General features: G+C 26.8%; 1 protein-coding gene across 1 annotated transcript; it reads right to left on the bottom strand.

Moving 5' to 3' along the window:
* Positions 1–2,769: 2,769 nt before the first annotated feature.
* LOC111680455 (lachesin) lies at positions 2,770–20,157 on the bottom strand. Its single transcript, XM_046949683.1, has 6 exons — positions 18,235–20,157; positions 6,651–7,040; positions 6,310–6,567; positions 6,043–6,161; positions 5,126–5,535; positions 2,770–4,358 (listed from the first exon to the last, which is right to left on the bottom strand). Exons 1-5 carry the CDS (start codon positions 18,311–18,313, stop codon positions 5,512–5,514), a joined length of 870 nt encoding a protein of 289 aa, XP_046805639.1. The 5' UTR covers positions 18,314–20,157; the 3' UTR covers positions 2,770–4,358; positions 5,126–5,511.
* Between the last annotated feature and the right edge of the window lie 1,491 nt (positions 20,158–21,648).

Here is a 21,648-nt window from a genome sequence, read left to right as displayed (position 1 = left end):
TTCAAATTATTATTACAATTTACAAAAAAAAAATATTTTTATAGTTTTAATCACTAGTGATGAAATTTTGAACCCTTTTCGGAAACCCTTCCATTAACGTTTTTATAGTGCTTTCTGTCACTTTGCTCGAACATGTAGTCCATCTCCGTTTAAAATCTACCACACTTTTGGACACCTTTTTTGTACTCTTCAATTCTCTTTTAACAAGAGCCCAATATCTCTCCACTGGCCTTAGCTCCGGGCAGTTTGGAGGATTTGCCTCTCTTGGTACAAATACCACATTATTGTTCTTGTACCACTCAAGGGCTTGTTTACCATAGTGACAGGATGCCAAGTCAGGCCAAAAATAAGTGGACACATTATGAAGTCTTATGAATGGAAGCAGCCTTTTTTGTAAACATTCCTTGATGTAAATTTCGGTATTTATAGAGCCCGTTGTAACAAATGATTGGCTTCTTTTGCCGCAACTGCATATTGCTTGCCATACCAAGAACTTTCTGGGAAATTTTGTCTGCTTTTGGGTCCTAAACTTTTCTTCAACATTCCCTCGAGCATCAGCAACATAAAACTTTTGACCTGGAAGTTGCGGAAAATCTGCCAGAACATACGTTTCGTCATCCATTATGCAGCAAGAATATTTTTTATAAAACTTGACTTCAATTTCCGTGCTCTGTTTTTGGCCTCTAAATTTTTAGCAGCGTTCCTGTCAGGAACTTTTTGAGCCTTGTATGTTTTTAAACCTGCATTAGCTTTAACTTTTCGTACCAAATAGTCCGAGCACTGAGCTAACCGAGCTGCTTTCCTACCGGATGTGTTTGGAGCTCTTTTGAAAATGCGTTCTATTTTTTTGGCTTTAGAAACATCATGTGGACCATTCGTTCTACCTGAACCAGGTTTTCTATGAACTGACAAGTTCTCCAGGTACTGTTTAATAACATTGGAAACAGTTTGACGGCAGACCTTTGTATGCTTGGCCAACTTTTTGTAAGACCAAGTTGGGTTTAGTTGAAAATATTTAATAATTTCAGTACGCACTTTTTTCTGATCACTCATTTTAATCAGATTAACAAAAAAATTAATATAATTGACATTACACATAATAACTGACATGTTTTTCAAAGGTAACTTGATAAAAAAAAAATCAAATAATACTTTGGTTGAAAAATGTAATGAAAAACGTGTGTTAAGAATTTTTCGATCTCACTCCTTATATGAGATTCTGTAATATTCATCAAGAAAATTAAACTTATATTATGCTCAAATTCTCTACAGAAGATAGTTAAGTAACTAATCACTAAATTAAGATCAAATAAATTAAAATCTAATTTATTCAAAAAGCAACAACAAAATATACAGAAGTCATCCAGATGTTCGAAATATGATTGTTGTTTATATATTTAAATGTTATCCATTTACAATTACTTATTCAATTTCAAATTATATGGAACAAAATTCACAATTACTTGTTATTTTAAAACTTCAATTACAATTACAAATAATTGCGATTTGCAAAACTTCAATTTAAATAAAATGCAGTTAAGCTTCAATCACAATTACTTTAAATGTAAATGAAAATGTAATCGTAACCTCCAAAGCCTGATATATAGCACTTTAACATGTTTAGTATAAGACCGTGTTTCAGTCACTTTTACCTAACTCTTAAGACCGTGTTTCTGTCACTTTTACCTAACTCTTAAGTTTTCTACTTTTCGCAACAATTTATCGTTTTTAACCAAAATGTCTCTTAAATATGAAAAAAACTTAAATTCTACATCAAATATTTATGCCATTTATGCATAAATAAACTTTAATACAATATAGAAACAAAAATATATTATTTTGCATTTATGGTGTTTTTGGAATTTATTATTTATTTTGTTTTTATTATATTGTACTTTTGTTTTTTTTTATTCTTAATATTTTTCTGACACTCTGGAGAATTTTAGTCAGCCAAAATGGAAAAAAGAAAAATTGTTTAAGAAATAAAGCGAATTTTATAGAAATAAAAAAAAATTTGTTGTTGTTTTCAGTTGTACATCAAAGTCAATAAAAGTCGTTATATAACATGAGATATTCATAGAGACTTATAAGAATATATTTATGTATATAAACGTGTTTAAATAAACGGTTTTACTTTAGGGGATTGATTGTAGAAAGCCACGTTAACTTTGATTTCGTATTAGAGTTTTGCGTCTAGAGTCAATTTTTGAGTTTAAGAAGAAATTGTTGCCTATTTTAAAAACATTTTATAATATTGTGTAGAATACATACTAACCTTTAAAGCCAAAAATAAACAACAAAATTTTTGTTTCATTTTTTTTCTTAATGTTTCTTTTAAACATTTTATTTTTCTTTATTTATTTGATTTTTTTCTTATTTTCTTTATGAATTTAAATTAAATTTAAATTATTATTGTTGTTGTTTTTATGTTTAAATTTCTTTTAAATTCTTATTATAATTTTTAATATTATTATTTCGTATTTTTATTTATTATTCTTTTACCTAAAAGACAAGTACAAAAATACTTAAATGCTAAAGACCGAAAAAAAATAAACAAATAAACAACTGAGAATATTTAACAAAATTACATTAAAACCATAATGAAAAGATATAAAAAACCTGGTAAAAAGTATTTACAATTAACACTTTAACTATTTACATTTTCATATGCGTATGAGTGTATGAAAGTATATATGGCTGTGTGAAGGATTATATGAGCGCAAAGATAAGGATACATTTACAATCTTTATTAAATTCTTTCTTTGGCTCTTTTCTTGTTTTATTTTTTTCGAGCAAGAAGTGCAAACACTTGAAAATAATTGTAGTTTAAATGAAATGTTATAAAAATGTCTCAAAAGAGGGAAGGTATGCCAATGTATGAGATTCTAAGAAATATGTATATTTAGTATAACAACAATATATTTATTTAACTTGGACGTGTTTTAAACAAACTATGGAACTTTTTTATTTCAATGCTTAACATTGGCTATACTTCCCTTATGCTTATGTTCTCATACATGTTGTTAATGTATGCAAATGTTTACAGGTCTATAAGGTTTCTGCTTAATTTTTGCTTTTTTTATTTTTCTTTCCTTTTTGGTCATAAACTAGCTTTATGCTATTAGTTTTTCTTAAACAAACAGAAATTGCTTGTAAATATTTACTTATTCTTGTGCACACAAGCACAAATTCACAGTTACTAACAACCACATATCCACATATACTTAGTACAACACACACATACATGGTATACGAATTCTATACTATACAAATCCTTAATATTAGAAATAAGACAAAAAAATGTTCAATTTCATATAACAAAACTCAGCATGAGTTTTTCTCCTTTTTTAGTAAATTTTGTTTATTTTCTTGTGCTTTTTCTAAAAAAAAAAAAAAAAACAAAACTTGAGCATTCAATTATTCGACTACAAACATTTAGCAAAGCTTATTCAGATTTTCATCTGTTTAATGTCAACAGTAGTAGCTGTAGTTTATAACTAACCCAGCAAAGAGGTAACAACCACATATCCATGTTTTAGAGAAAATATAAAATTTAAAAAAAATATATTAAAAAATTTTTTTTTGATATTTTTAAAAATTTTTCAAACAATTTTTCAAAAATTGTTATTTGTTAGAAATTTCTCAAAAAATTCATTCAAAAATTTAATTATTTCAAAATGTTCAAATTTGATTGCTGGGTAATTGTATTGTAATTCTAATCGTAGCAACAACAGCAAAGGCAGCAATTTAAGCACAGTTATTTATTATCATACATACACTGTTGTAAGAAGAAAGTTGAAAATAACAAACACAAAACTACAACCTCATATGTACCATTAAATGCTTTCAACAAGGACACACATTGTTACAGAAAAATACCAAACAATCCTCTTATACACATATTGTCTTTTGCTTAAGTATTCACAAACTAAATTGTTGTACAGTTATTTTTTGCTTAATCAAATACCAATAATTATAAGACAATATACTCGTATGAAAACTTGTCTCAAATAGCTGTCTCTATATACCTTAACAAAGCTGGTATTAGTATGTGTACGTATTTGAAGCATAGTTATAGCTCGAAAAGGAGCTAACGTATGTGTGTACTTATATATATTTAATATTAAGCCACATGTGTATGTGTCTTAAACGTTAGGATTTTACCTGGATTACATATTTCCTTTGAACAAACAAAATAAAACTTAAACTAATATTATGCTGCCAAAGGTGGCTTGTTCCACAAATTTCCTTCTCAATTCATTGTTGTTGTTGCTTTCTGGTGTATATTTTTTTGTGGTTGATAGAGAACAGTAAGGGTTACAGTTTTATATATTTTATCTGTAAAACTTTTAGATGATCTAGAAAGGAAAAAAAATATAACCAGTTCATAAGACATAAATATATTTATAGTTCAACATGCATACATATACATACTAGCAATATTTATACGTATTAACTAACATAAATAACTAATATTTTAAAAATATATTTTATAAGGCACAGTGGGATTCTAGAGGAAAATTAGTTCAAATTTGAACTTAATTTAACCACTAGACTATAGACTAGACTAGGTGTGCTGCCGAACTGTAGACTAGACTATAGACTAGACTAAACTATAGACTAGACTATGGTCTAGACTATAGACTAGCCTATGGACTAGACTAAAATAAAGACTAGACTAAACTATAGACTAGACTATGGACTAGACTATAGACTAGACTATAGACTAGACTATAGACTAGACTATAGACTAGACTATAGACTAGACTATAGACTAGACTATAGACTAGACTATAGACTAGACTATAGACTAGACTATAGACTAGACTATAGACTAGACTATAGACTAGACTATAGACTAGACTATAGACTAGACTATAGACTAGACTATAGACTAGACTATAGACTAGACTATAGTCTAGTCCATAGTATAGCACCACATACTTTAGTAAAATTGATGTAGTTTTAGTTAAAAACAAAAAAAGCTGATTTCCCGTCGTGTCAGTTCTGCAATTAATATCTTCCCTTTAGCATTTTGTCTTTTTCTTGAATATTAATTCTTATATATACTACATGTTCTAATCTACTTTTTTACTTATTATCTAGTTAAAGTCAAAGAACTTACCTTCGAACTGTAAACTTCAGCCTTTTAAGGTTTCATAAAAAGCATTATACATTGTATAAGAAAGTCTGTTTGTGTATGTACTAAATTCCTGCGTATATATTTCTGTAAGCCTTTTGTTTTTTAATTATAAACATTACGGCTATAAACTACTGCTACACTGCCGCTGCTTTGCACCGCACTGCACTTTTATTTATTTAATACAATTTGCTGCTCGTTTGTAGTTTCTTGTTGGGTTTTTTATTTATTTGGTTCTGCTCTACTACTGGCGGTGGTTATATGTAATTTATTATTATTTTAGGACTAGAAAAATGTGTTTGTTTGTTTGTCGGTGATAAAGCAGACTATAGATGTAGTTTTTCTTCATGTTGTTGCAGTTGCATGTAGTTTCATTTAATGACTCGTTCTAAAATCTAAATAATTAAATGAAATGGAAAAGAATTGAGGGAAAAAAATATATAGCGTAAAGAATACAATTAGTAGTTGAGCATTGAACAATATACATAAAAAAAGGAATAATTTAGAGCACTAACAAATTAATGGAAAATTGTGGTGTTTTATTGTAATTAATGTAGAAAAAGGTATAAAGTTCATTTAACAAATAGTTTATTAGAGTTTTTAAAATTAATTGAAAATATTTTTTACTTAATGTTATTAATAGAAGAATCACAAAAGAGCTTTTAGATGTTTTTACTAAAAACAATATTTCGAAAAGAAAAACAAACATTTTTCAGTGCTTTTCTTTAAATTAATCAAGAAAGGCTTCTTAGATAACAAATATTTTTTTTATAAATATATATTTTTTTATAGCTTTAATCACATAACAAAACTTAAACAGAAGTATGTGTAAAATTTGCCATGACCCTAAAATAGTTATAGTTTGAAAGTTTTTTTATAAATATTTATTTTAATACACTTACATAGAAGAAGGTTAGTATCACTAAAAGGCTACGTGGTATATGCAGTCGTGACGCTAACTCATGTTGCATGGCGGCATGTTTTTCACTATTGATGATATGTACAAAAACACTGTCGCTATCTGGAAAAAGTAAAAAGAAGAAACACACAAACAAAAACGAATTAAAAAAGAAAAACAGAACTCAGAGTAAAACTAGCTAAAGATACACAATAAACTTTCATGGAAGTTAATAAAAAATCCCCCCCGTATTGTTACACATTCAACTTACTTGAATTGTCTGCCGCACAGGTATAATTCCCCGAATCGGTGTGTGTTACTCGAGAAATAACTAAATTGCTAGTTTTCATTTGTTGTTCTGACACGACGCGTATGCCACCTCGTGTTGAGTCGTTGATTAGTTCACTATCTTTAAACCACAACATGTGAGTGTAGGGACCCGGAGCCTGTGGTGCAATGCAGGTTAAATTGATGTCACTGCCACTTTGCACGAACAGTTCACGGTTGGCTAAAATTTGTGCTTTGGAAGCTGGTTAAAAGATAATGAAATATAAAGCAAAACAAATTGTTTCAATTTAATTTTTGAATTATGATGCTTCTATAAATACTTACTAACTACCATTAACTTATAGGCTTGACTTATTTTTGGTTCCACCGACACCTGACACTCGTATACACCTGCATCTCTCGGCTGTACGGATACAATTTTCAAGACCCATTCATCGGAATTGTCTATGTGCCGCGCTAGAAACCTTTGATCATTGGTATAGGTCATTATACCAATTGTGAGTATGTGTAGATCACGTTTTCTTATCCACGACACCGCTCGATCACCCAAGTTTTTCACACGACAATGTAGTCGTGCTGTTGTGCCCACTGCTGCTATAACGTCTCGTTCGGTTGAATTATCAAATTCCGGATGTGTATTGTCGTAACTGTCTAAAATCATGTTGTTGTTGTGATTGAAATCGTGCAGGGTATCGTTTGTGGGCATTTTTAAGGCTAAAAGTTGAAGAGAAAAAGAGACAACATTTAAAAGAATGACAAAAAGCTTTTTTATAAATTACTTTTTAAAAAACATATAATTTTCCTATTATATTTGTATTTGTTACAAAAACATTATTTGTAATAATTATTTGTTTTGGTTCTGCGGTGGCGTATGAGTATTTTTTGCCATAAATTAAATATTAATCATACGTGGTATTTAGCCACTTTAAAAGAGCTTTTTTGAAAAATATTTTTTTGTTTTTGTTTGTTTTTTTACTACTACGAAAATACCACAAAATCTGTTTACTTAACTTGATGAAAAACAAAAATCTCGTCTGTCATTCGGTTTGTTTGTTTCATTTTTAATTAAATGTGAATAAACTTTGACTTGTGCTTTTTAAAAATTCTGGCAAACCAATTCATTTTAATTCTTTTTTTTTTTGTGTACTTTTAAAAATATGCAGAGTTTTTCAAATGCAAATTTATCTTCTAATTAATTATTATAAATCGCTTACAATTGCTTTTCAAAATGGATTAATGTCAATTAGTAAAAGTAACAAATATAATATCATATTATTAGTTAAGTAATAAAAATCTAGATATTTTTCAAAAGTTCGAAATTTTTTGTAAAAAAAGGACATATCCATCTTTGGAAAATTTCTTTCAATTTCTAATATTTCTTTTCAAAACTTGCAAAAAAATGCAAATTTAAGAATACTGTAGCAATTTAAGAGGAGTTTTTTAGACAAACGTTTGTTGAAGCTTAAAAGCTTTTTATGAAAATATGTTCAAAAAAGAATTAAGAAAACTTTTTGTGAAAAAAGCTTAAAAAAGTTTTAATAAATTAGTCTTTCCGAAAAAAAGCTTCAAAGAGCTTTTGTGTAAAGTTATTGGAAAAGCTTCTTAAAAAGTTCGATTTATTTTTGTAAAACATGACAGATATTTCTTAAATCCATCAAATCTTTAAAAAGAAAGTTTTTTTAAACTTTCCAAAAAAGCTTTTTTAAATTTTTATTGCAATAGTTTTTTTTTAAGGATGAAAAACATTTGAAAGAGGTATACAAAAGCTTTTTATGTAAAGGTTTTAAAGCTTAAATAAGCTTTCGTAACCAATTTGGTTTAGCAAGTCTTTTTTTGAATACTTCAAACCTTTTTTAAATAAAATTTGAAAACCAAAGCTTTTCTTAAAAATTTTTTAGACTAGTTTTTTTTTGCGAAAAAGACAAAAGTTAAAAAAATTCTGTGTTAATGTTTAAAAAAGCTGTGTATAATGTGTAGAAAAGCTTTGTTGAAAAAGTTTAAAAAAAATTAAATTGTCAACAAGCTCTTCGCATTAATGTTATAAAAAGAATTAAACTATTAGGAAAGCTTTTTAATAAAGTTTTTTAAAAAGCTTTATTGAATGATTTTTTAATAACTTGAAATAATATTCGAAAAAAGTAAGTTTTTAAGAAAGCTTAACTTAACCTTACAAAATGTTTTATATCCTTTAAGAGGTATTTGAAAATTAAAAGCTTTTTGTTTGAAAAAAAAATCAAGAAATTTAAGAAAAACTTAAACACTTCTTAGAAACTAGTTTCAATAATTTTCGAAAATTGTAAACAACTGTATTCTTCGGACAATTTTTTTTTTGTTAAAGCTTTTTAGAAGTAAGTAAATCCTACAAATTTAAAATGCGTAAAATGCCAGAAATATAAAAATCATTCATTAGAAACCAAAACAACGTTTTTAGAATTAAAATTAAGCTTTCTATGATAAATTTGAATAAAATAGTCTTTAAAAGTTTTAAAAATATTTAAGGACATATTTAAAAAAAAAAAACTATTTCAATACTAAATTTTAAAATTTTGAATTTAAAAAGTTTTTACTTTTTCACGAAAAGTTTACTTAATGAGAAAAGTTATTTCGTATTTTTAGGCATTTTAACTTTTTATATTAAAATCTTCATATCTTTTTTAACTACAAGATTATTAAGCATTACTAGGCATAAATTATTAATATCTCTATTCATTTACAGCACAAGGTCATTGGAAATGAAATTTTTTCATTAATATCTGGTTCATTAAATATTTTATGTTTGTTTTGTGCAAAAATTTGCTTTGTCAGTTAATAGAAATCATTACATGATTTGCTCTTTTTCCAATTTATTACATCAATGATTTTTGAAGTGTAAACATTCATTGTGAAATGTTTTATTCACACTAAGAGATAATGAAAATGAAATTAAACGGATTTTTCTGCATAAAACATTAGATAATAAATGTTGTATTAAAAATATTTTCAAATATTTAATTAAGTTAAGCAAAAAATCAACTTTTTAAATCAACTTTAAAAATTTCATTTTAATCTCTTTTATATGCGCATTGGCTAGCAAATATCTGGTTACATTAGAGTTTTATAATTTTATTTTTGTTGGAATACTTAATGTTTAAATTCACAAATCACACCTTTTTTATTTTTAATTTTGTTTTTACATTATTTTTTTTTTTCTCTTTTTTGCTCTAATTTATGGAAAATGGTACTTGTGTGTGTTTTTAACACTCAAGGACTCTTAAAACCAACAAATAAATATTAATAAACCCTACAAGAGCCGACTGGTGAAATCATGAAATCAGGTATTATTGAGAGCAACAACTCATTATACTCCTGGGTCATTTGTAGGAAAATGAAAAAAAAGAGATTTTAAATAAATAATTCACTGGCAACAAAGGAAAAAAACATATCTCAAATTATTTTATTTTTAGGAAATTTGAAAAAATGTTACCACAATTTCCTTAAAATTAATATTATTTTTTTTTTTAACAGAAAATTTATAGATTTTTTATTCATTTCTTTGACGAGAAAAAAAAATAATTTAAAAAATTTACTTTTTAAGGATAAACGGTTTAAAAGTATAAAAGGACGACTTATATACTTTTACCATGTTACCACGGAACAAAAAGGTTATTTGGTTTTTAGTTTTTGAAAAAAAAACTTAAATCTCTAATCAAGATGCTTTTTATAACATTTTAAGTGGTGGCTAAGTTCATTAAAAGCTTTGAAGTTTCTTTTTACCCATATATTTATTAACTATTAAACAATTTTTTTTTAAATAAAACCTTATTGGTGGCTTTTTAGGTATTATAAATGTCATTGAAAAAAAACCTTATTAAGACATATATTTCTTCCTACTTTCTTACACATCCTGCCGCATAATTTTGCAATTTTCCTACTTTCAACAAAAAAATTCTACGAAAAAAATCCTTTTACAAAAATTACACAACCTCACCAACAAAATGTTGATGAACTTTTTTAAAAAATAACCAAAAAAGAAACGCAGTCTAGCAAGAAAGCAAAAAAAAGATGTCAATAAAAAACATTGCGGCAACATAAAAAGTGTTGCCAGTTTAACGAACGTATAAATTTCAAACACAAATATTTTTGTGGTGTTTGGTTTGTGGGGTGGTTTGTTGCTTCCAACTAAAAAACAAAAACCTAAAAATAAAGTGTTAAAAAAAAGAAAAGTTTATTTGCCACCTTCAAATCTCTCCCTCTCTTATATTTTTTGTTAAATTTTTCTTTATGGTTTTTTAACAAAATAGATTGCATTGATGTAACAAAAAAATGTTTGTGCAAAAAAAAAACCCATCATCATCATAATCTTTAGCAGTAGCAACACTCTGAATAAAGCTGTTTCTTTTATGGCTTCATTTTTTTTTTTTGCTCATGAAATCGATTGGCTACGTGTCATAAGGTCAAATTAGAAAAGTTAAAATTTTTGTTGGCACCGAAACAAACTACCAGTCATATATTTAGTCACTAAGAAAAGACCGAAAACAAGTTCCTAAATAAACACACATTGCTTTATAAAATCTCTAACCAAACTATAAAAACAACCAGCAACAAAAAAACATATGTACTTACAAACGTTTTTTAGGAGGTTTTGTATTCTATATGAACAGTGGTTAAAAATAGCAAAACAGAAAATTTCCGTAAATTAGTTATTATTTTTTTAATACCAATATTGTGGATTCAATTCCTCTGGTTAAGAAACGAACAGCAAGGACAATACGAGTCAAGGCATTCTTCTTAAGATCTGATGTAACACATATCCTCTCATCAAAATAAACAACAAACTTTATAACTTTATACTTTACTAACTAACATACTAACTTACTAACTTACTAACTTACTAACTTACTAACTTACTAACTTACTAACTTACTAACTTACTAACTTACTAACTTACTAACTTACTAACTTACTAACTTACTAACTTACTAACTTACTAACTTACTAACTTACTAACTTACTAACTTACTAACTTACTAACTTACTAACTTACTAACTTACTAACTTACTAACTTACTAACTTACTAACTTACTAACTTACTAACTTGCTAACTTACAAACATACTAACTATCTATCTATCTATCTATCTATCTATCTATCTATCTATTTATTTAACTATAATAAATATTAAATTAAAACAAAAATTTTTAATATAATGTTAAAAAACATCAATTAAAATATTTTTCAAATATAAGAAGAGAAAATTACTGAAATATCGTTGTCTAACACCACTGTCCTTTTAACTTTCTTTAACTAAAACTAAATTTATATCAAATATAAAATAACAGCAAAACTAAAACAACAACATTGTAAATACTCATAAAACAACATTCTTTTTATAAATCCTCCACAAAAACATCATGTAATCCCTTTTGAAACTACTGTAAATATAAGATTTAGTTGTTAGTAGTTCTTGCTGGTTTACTACCAAAAGTATTATAACATTCAGATATAAAATGCAAAAACGAATGAATACAAAATTTAAACATTCTTCTCAACAAAACCAACAAAAATAATTTAAAAAATTGTTACAAAAACAACAACAAGAAAAAACTACTTGAAATAAGCAAAAAGTTTTATTGATGTGTCAAAAATCTGCTAAACATGATGATATTGCTGATTGTTGTTGTTGTTTCTTGCTGTTGGTATTTTTGCTAGAGCTGATACAAAGGATGCTATTTGATAAGAAGAAAAATATGATGATGTTTTTGTTAATGCTGTTGATAAAATGAAATATTGCCATAAACTACAATAAGAACTATTAAGTAGAATATCAAAATTTATTTATATGTTCACTCATCATCATCATCATCCTCGTCATCATCATTATATAAAAGCAAACAATCAAATAACAAGAGCAACAGCAATAATAATAAATTTATCAACAAAAGATGTATATAAACGGAAGGGGATAATATCTAGTAAAAAAAGTATAAAGATTAAGTTTCACTGCAACAAAATAATAATTTTGATGTCTTCTGTGCTTTTCGTTTGTCTTATCAGTTTTTGATGATTTTATTTTTTCTGTAGACATTTAATTAAAAGTTATTTTTGTTTAGGTTTTAATATTTCTTTTCTTTTTTAAACTTGATAACTTATATGTATAGTTTTCTTGTTTTTTAATTTAATAAGATTTTTTTCAATTTATATCTGTTATGAAAGTAACAATTTTTTTATTGATTTCAAGGGATTTCATAAATAATAAATACGTTTTTTGTTTTTGGCAATAATATCATATATTACATAGTTTAAAACAAAATTGAAAAATATAACTAGAGAGGAAGAAAGTTATTCTAAAACTAACAATGTGTATTAGGGTGGCACAATAAAATATTGAAAAATTGTTTCAAAGCGGATCTTTTGTTTGATAATCTGGCAAAGATTTTTTCAAGTTTAGAGGTCGTTTTCGGAGTTGGTCTCAATAGCAATATTATCAAAGTAACCATAACAAAATTGAAAAAAAATAATTATAATCCTAATGCACCCTAGTTTTTCCTCAGCATATATGTATGTGTGAAATTATCACTTTTATTCTACACAATTTAGTTGGTTTCAATTCTCTTCCATTACGTTTTGTTCTAAATAGTTTTAGTTCTTCTATTCCTTAATGTCTTGTGATAAAATCTCTAATTTATCGGTTTTCAAAGAATATTTTTCAATTTCTACTAAATATAAGATACAATATATAAGAAAAAATTAAAAAAAAAAAACCAAAGCAAATACACCTAAGTATTTGTGGTATTTAGAAAAAATAAAATACACTTGCATTTATTTTTCATAAGCATAATAACACATATATTTGTTTTAAATATTAAAAAGAAATATTTATGATATTTTTTCTAAATATTATTTTAGAAAGTTTAAGCAAAATTTTGTAATAATATTAAGATTATAGAATTAGAAAAACAATAGAGCAACACGTAATTTTTAAAAAATTTAGATAAATATAATATGAATTAGTATTAAGGGATGTATTCGTTATCACTTAAAAATATTCACATAAATTGTTATTTTACACATAAATGCTTTGATTAGAAGTTTAATCTAAAAATCTTATTTTTGTTACAAAATCTATTTTTTGTTTGTAATACAATCTTATTTGAAAACTTTTAACTGATTTATAAAAATCTTATACCCTTAAACTTAAGCTGATGTTTGTAACAAACAGAGTCGATTTACCTATGTCCGTCTGCTCGTACGTGTGTCTGTCCGTATGTTTATGTAAACCTTGTTCGTTCGCTATAGAAAAAAAATTTTTAAGATCAATTTTTTGTAATTTTAAAATTTATAAGGAGAATCATTCTACAACAAATTATTACGTATACTTTATTCAAATTAATTAATATTACATATACGCCACATATGTATTTAATGTTCGTAATTAATACAATTATTCAATAGGTAATATTATTTTCTTATATTGATCTAATTTAAACTCTTTGTATTTAGACATAATTAGTTGCAATAAAAACTTTTATATAATTTTTATACCAAAAATTTTTTAAGCATTTTTTTTTTTTGAATTTTCCTAAAATGTATTTATATCCTACACCACAATAGTGGGGAGAATATTATACGTCTGTACTGATGTTTGTAACACCAAGAATATTGGTACTACTTTTATATATACGCATCGGCTAAGAATCACTTTCTGAGTCGTCTGTCCTACCGTCCGTCTGGGTGTCCATGTAAACCGTGTGCACACTCTTCAGGTCGCAATTTTTAAGACAATTGAATGAAATACATACACTTCTTTTGACCCAAGGATGAATCTTATTAAAAATTGTTAAACTCGGTTCAATATTTTGTATAGAAACCATACAATTGTACCACTGAAAAGGGCTTTCAAGCTCATATATATGCTAAATGTTCTTGCATCGCTTCAAAAATCGGCAAAACTTACTTTTATGATTCTGCTGATTTTCGTAATGATTGTAACGTACCCCATACAAAGTCCCTATCAGAAAATAATTTGATGGTAACAATTCATTTTTTAACACTAATATCATGATAATGTTCCGCATAAATAACTGATGTGGATGTAAATCCGTCTACAAAAATTTTAATGAATAGGACCATATTAAAATAACTATTTTGCCAACAAATTATTAAACTATTTTTTGAATAAAGGTAAAAATTAAATTTAATACCTTATTATTAAAAAAAACAAACGAATATACATTGGTGTAGGGTATCCGCCATGCCTCTTACATATTTTATTATGTTACAAAGATATATGATTATAAATAGCATTAGGATTAACTACGTATACTTAACCTTATAAAATAATTATCACTCATACGCCTCATACATCAAATATGTACATAATAAATTCAATTATTCAATAAGATTTAATACAAACTAATGGCATTTTCTTCTTTCTTGCTTTGTTTCAATTAACACTTAATTGTGTTTATCTTAAATAATGACGATTTCAAGCTTTTTGCAAAAATACAAACATTAAGTTAAAATTACATTTTCTTTACTTAACACCCTTATAGTGAAATCTTTTGAAAATCTTGTCTAAAGTGTTGAAAATATCTTAGAGAATGAAATGAAAATAAACTCCTTATAGTGTGTGAGAAAAACTGTAATGAAACGTTTTCATTTTAAGGCAAAACTGTATGTGTGTCTTTCTTTCCCATTTACAAATTCGTACATACATACATACATACGTAACTATGAGTATGTATTTTAAGCACATGCCAAAGCATCAAACCATAATAAGCTGACTAGAAATGATGTGGCTGTAGAAGATGTTTAAGAAGAAAATGAAGAAGTTTTACACACACACTAGACTGTCTTGGAAAACACTCCTACAAAACTAAAGTATATAAGAATAATCTCAGTACAAATTTTCGAAATGCTTGTGTGGAAAAATATCTATGTCAGGAATATATAAACTACAAGACATCAAACTAAAAACATTAAATTAAATTTACTTTAAATAAGTTTTAAATAAGAATATGATGCTGAATAAGCAAAAGATTTACAAATAATTCTCAAACTTTTGCTCAAAAATGTCTTCTTAGGGTGCACTTTATGCAAGAGAAAAAATGTTTTCACCAATGTATAGCAAAACATTCTTCAACCAGTTCTGAAAACTACTCATATTTTTATTTATTTGCTAAACTTAAATTAATTAATATTACTCATACGCGATCTATTACATAAATTGAATATAACGTATACGCATTAAACTTTTCAAAAATAATTAATTGAAAACTATACATTACATTATTTCGTATACTTATTTTACATTAAAAATATAAGTTTCATAAATGGGATGCTTCAAGAAGATTTTTATTTTAAAACGCCACCCTAATCTAAACATTACAACACACATCACACCTACACCATTTTACAAATAGGTCTACTTAATATCAACCATATAATTTAGTTATATGTTATTGTATTTCCTTAATACCCACCGAATACTGATGTGGTCACATTTGTTATAAGGGATCAAACCATTATATGCTAGAACCTTAAAAAGTAAGACATGCACACAGAAGGACAGACATAAAAACACATTTTCCTTTTAGACTAAAATTTAAACAATAAACCATTTGGTTTACCTTCGTTAACTAAAGAACTCATAAAATAACAACAACCATATCATTATCATCATTGTTACTGTTGTTGTTGTTGTTGTTCTCATATTAAGTCCTCTGTAACTCATAAACAAAGGTGTCTTAAAAAATAAAGTACCGAAAAAAAATTCCATTTTGCTTATTTTTCTTTATCAAATCACATATGGTCACGTAGATGGGAGCTTAAATAAATGCGTGGGAATTTATAAATAATGGACAAAAGTATGAGACTAAACAAAGAAGCAATATGAAATGTAAAGAACATATGGAAGAACCCACTTCATTATGAGAGAGATTTAGCAGCACAAATGGTATGCTAATTTACAGTTGAAAAATTTATGGTTTTTACACACACACACATACATAGATGTAATAATATGATCTTAGAGTAAAAAAGGAGCTAAGTTAGATTTTATAAATTTAAAAGAAAATTTAAAAATGTTTCCTTTTTATTCTCCGGTAGGTTAAATGTTAGTGTTCTAGTTTAAAAGACCGGAGGTGGTGGGTTCAATTTTCACTTAAGGCGCTAGTTAAGGAGATCCCAAGCTTAATAGAAGCCTATTGTGTAGTTCTTCAGATTTGATAAATATACATCCTCGTTTCAAACTAACTAACTAACTGAAACTACATTTTCTACAATTTTAATAAAATTATCTACTCATACTTTACACAAGCATATTTAATAATACTCATACGCCTCTATATCACTTTTAGTTGTTTATCACTCATTCACTAAAAAACACTCGTGATACCAATATTGATTATACATATTTATATTGAAATATTATACAAATCTTATTCTGTGATGTCCGTCAGTGTGTCCATATATCTGCCAGAATGTCCATCTGTCTGTCTGTTCGTATTTCTATCAAAGAGTTTCCAAATGAAACTTTTATTTCAATTCTTTATAAACCATGGGAAAAAACAAAAAAAAAATTTAAAAAAATTTTTATTGGTCCCAAGAAATTTTTTTTATTTGTACTAAAAATATCTATATCTAGAACGTGTGTAAACATTGCCACTTCAGATTCTTAAACAACAATATTGGAAATGTTCTTAAATTCTTTTAAATAGTTTTCAAGGAACTACTTCTTTGAAACTATTTAAGTATATGTACATTGCAACTACACTAATTCTGTAGAACGAATACTAGTTCCGAACAACTTACTCAGTTAAAAAAATTTTAAAAAAATAATATATAGAAATATAAAACGCATTCATATATGTATATATTTCTGTATAGAACTGAACTATTAGAAATTAAAAAGATCCCTAATTAGAAAAGTATATTACTTTACCCCAACCGTCCAAAAATTCTAAACAAAATTTTAAAATTTTTTAATAAAAAAAAAACTGAAAATTTTCAATATAAACAGGTCCCATTGTTTGACAAGGACATCTATAGGGAAATAAATTAAGGATAGGGGCAGCGGTTTACCCTCCTTTTAAAACTAGCTTCCTAAAATTTATATTATTCTATTAAAAATTCAGGAAAATTTGTTTATGAATGGTTTTAGAAAATCGATTTGCCGCGAAAGGTTTTTGCACCAAAATGATCTGCGAAATAGGTTATCGTACCAGATTGGTTACAACAATAATGTTCATATGTATATAAGTGTAAAACTATTTACGACAAATGACAAATTCAAATAAAAATCATTGATAAAACAACTAGCTCAAGAAGCATTTCGTAGAACGAGTGTCGACTCCTTAACACTTCCACAGAAGTAGTTTCGAAGGTGTTAATTTCGAACAAAAATCATTAGTCTCAACGCCAAAGCTGAAAAAGTCAGGCTATAATCATGCCTTCTAGAACCAGTTGTGGAACTAATACAATTTTTCCTAGGTTGACTACATAACGTTGATATAAAATACTACAATCATTTTCTGTCCAAAAAGTGTTTTGGAAAACAACATCAAATAAAATGGACTATGAGAGTATATTCGAATTCGAACAAATTTTGCAGTTCATAAAGTTTTGAGAAATTTCTCAAAATTTTCATAATTTTTTGTAAAAATTTTAGGATTTTATCAATTCAAGTTCAATGAAGATTGAATACTGTTAAATGAAAATATAGATTTCACCGATGGACCAGGAAGTGGTGTTGTGATAAGAGGTAAAAAAGAACAATTTGGACATAATCTTGGCCATTCGACAATATTAAACATTATTCCAAATTTCATAAGAATTATTCCATTCTATACCTCACAGGTTCAATATATGTTACAAAATTTCTTTAAATCCTTTATATTCTTTAACTTTAAACTAATTTCATTCATTTACCTTGTACTAAATATCGGGTCCTTTCAATATGTGTCGTTAATCCAAAAATAAACAGCATCGTCAAATATTCCAGCAACATTTCATGTGAATATTTTCACACAAAAACAAAACGAATAAATTATAGAAAATTTATTACAAACAACTACTGCATACAACATATATGTAGAAAAAAATACAATTACAAATTGCACTTGTGTATGTTTAGATGAATGTGTAAGAGTTTTAAAGAGTTGCTCACTCTTACGTTTATAATTCACTTTATTTTATACGGGTGAACTACAATGGCAACGACATTGACATCGTTTGTATAATTAACATTACGAGTGATGGTGATGATGATGTTGTTGTTGTTGTTTTGCTAGTTCACACACATACACTTTCAGTTATGAGCAGCAGTTGTTTAAAAACAAAATGGTAACGGAAGCAGGAAACAGGACACACAAACTGTAGCACACTTGCTTAGTAAACACTTTTGTTATAATTTTTGTTTTTATTATTTAATTTTTTTAGATTTTTTTTTCGTTCTTTAAATTACAATTTGTTGCCGTACACAATTTATATAAAAATTTCAATAAAAAAAGGAAAATCTTTCAATCTGATTAGATTTGTTTCGGTGTATAATAAACAGATACTTTGCCCACGTTATAATAAGAAGGAAGTAACTGGCAACTGTTTATTTTTGTATTTTTATTTTTCTTCTTAACGCACATCCACTCACACTTTCACTTAATTATTCAAATTAAATGTGGCATCTAGCGCCTAAAAGACTACTAGGAAAATTTTTTCTTTCCATTTTCTTATCATTTTATTTATTTTATTTTTCTTTTGTTTATCTTTTACTTTTTTAAATTTGAGGTTTTTTTTTTCTTTATTTTATTCTTTTGTCTCCTTGTAACTCACACTTCAGTTAAAACAATTAAATTATGCTTCAATGTTGAGTAGCAGCAATAACAATTGCCGACAGTTGAGATAATTATCCATGAAATACAAAATTTCGTTTCTCAATGACATCGAAGTTTCAAGAAAATTTTCTTTTTTTTTCAATTTTCTTTTCTTGCTATTCTTTTATCATAAATAATATCTTTTTCTTAGTATTTGGTTTTTTTTAAGATATTTTTTTAAACTTCCTATTTAATTTGATTGTTTACAATTCTCCTGGTTTTAGAAAACTTTTTCTTATCAATATTTTGTCAACATTCTTTTATTTTGTATAAATTAGAATTCAATATTAACTCCTCCTTAAAATAAAATACACTAGGGACAGAAGGTGTAGGTAACAGGAGGGGGAGGAGTTGAAAGTTTATGTCAAAAATAACACGTATAGAAAAAAGTTTGATTATTTAACAAACAATTTTACAAATACAAAGTGAAATTAAGTAACATGTTTTTTTACGGATCTTTGCAAGATTGATGATAATAATGTTGTTGCTGTGGTTTCTGTCGATGCTGCTGTTGATAATGATGGGAATTGTATAATTTTAAACACTTGTTCATGCTGAATCATTTTTTCTTTTACACCACAAAAACACACACAAACTTAATATTATAATTTCTCTTAAATCTCATTTGGAATACATTAGCAGCTTATTTATTATACAATAAAAAAACAGTTTTTTAAAGATTTTTTATACACCTTATTTAAATTTATTTAAATAACTTAACATTACATACACTATTTCATAATGTCGCAACATTTACGTCTACCACCAGACACGACAACAAAATATGTTGCTAATTCTTTAATATTTCAACTAAAAGTACACTGTGTCATGTATGTCTTGAAACTGGGCCACAGTATGTTGCCTTATCCGAACGTTTCTTTTTTTTGATGTCTATAGGAACGACAACACAAATAGGAGTTTGTGAATTTCTTACTACCGTTTCTTCGACCGCTTAATAAAAATTTCAATGACCTATTGTAAGCACGTATATTTATCAACTAAATGTCGTTTGGCATGTGAAAAGCATTTGTATGTTGTCTAAGGACTATTGTTCTATAACTTCACTTAAAGCGCAGGTTCGTTTTAATACAGGAGTGCCTCAACTTTTACGAGAGTGTATAGTTAAACTCTACTAGGTTATATACAATGTTGATAAACAATGTTGCGAAAGACACAAAACAAAAGAACTTGTTTATTAAATAATAACATGTTGTTGATAAAAATAAACTACAAATTATTCTTTTAAGAATTAAAATTATACTTAGTCTAGTCTATAGTCTAGTCTATAGTCTAGTCTATAGTCTAGTCTATAGTCTAGTCTATAGTCTAGTCTATAGTCTAGTCTATAGTCTAGTCTATAGTCTAGTCTATAGTCTAGTCTATAGTCTAGTCTATAGTCTAGTCTATAGTCTAGTCTATAGTCTAGTCTATAGTCTAGTCTATAGTCTAGTCTATAGTCTAGTCTATAGTCTAGTCTATAGTCTAGTATATAGTCTAGTCTATAGTCTAATATATAGTCTAGTATATAGTCTAGTCTATAGTCTAGTATACAGTCTAGTTTATAGTCTAGTCTATAGTCTTGTCTAATGCCAATATTCATATCAAGTGTTTGTAAATCGTATTTATGCTATCGCTATAAAAGTATTAAAAGCTAATAAGGCGCATATTTTGTCCACCCTAAAAACAAAGTTTCGTTAAACAAACAGGGAAACAGAAAAAACATTTGCGTTATTGGTATAATTTTTATCTCATCAGAATAAAAGTTAGACATTTATAACACCTGTCATATATTTTATTTCATTTCCAAACCAAAAATGTTGTTTTGGTTTTGTAAGTTTGTGGTTATATTTAGTTAATTCCGCTGCTTAAAAAGATTAGTTTTAAGGAAATTCTATTCAATTAATATACATAACTAAAATTAATTTTATATACGTAAGTATTTAAATAATGATATATGTATATTTTTCATAGTCTATAGTCTAGATAACAAATACACGGAACTCAATTACTTCCGTTAAAAAAATCATCCTCCCTAGAAGTATGTTAAAAATGTAAATACCATTTGGTGTCAATAATATTAAAGTATAAAATTGATTAGAATTTTATTGGCATCCATATAAATATTTATACATACATATACACACAAACACAATAATTCCACTCAATAATATCAGGCATAAGCAAACATAGACTTTCGCACGATATTACAGACATAATATGAAGGTAGATGGAAATAGAAAAAATCAAAATTCAAATATATTCAGCTTTACATACAAACCTACTTATTGAACTAACTGTCGCTATACATGAATACACTGATACATTCAGAGACTCCTAAACTTGGGCATAATTATAGCAAACACATTTACTCATACAACACAAGCATTAAATGACAACAATTCAAAGTCTGTTTTTAGGCTTCAATACTGAGTCGCATGGTACCTTACCATGTGACTGGCTTCAACTTCAATTT

This window comes from Lucilia cuprina, chromosome 4, assembly GCF_022045245.1.
Source record: "Lucilia cuprina isolate Lc7/37 chromosome 4, ASM2204524v1, whole genome shotgun sequence".
Lineage (NCBI taxonomy): Eukaryota > Metazoa > Arthropoda > Insecta > Diptera > Calliphoridae > Lucilia > Lucilia cuprina.
The sequence above is the reverse complement of the archived record's forward strand: the minus strand, read 5'-3'. Positions and strand labels throughout refer to the sequence as shown.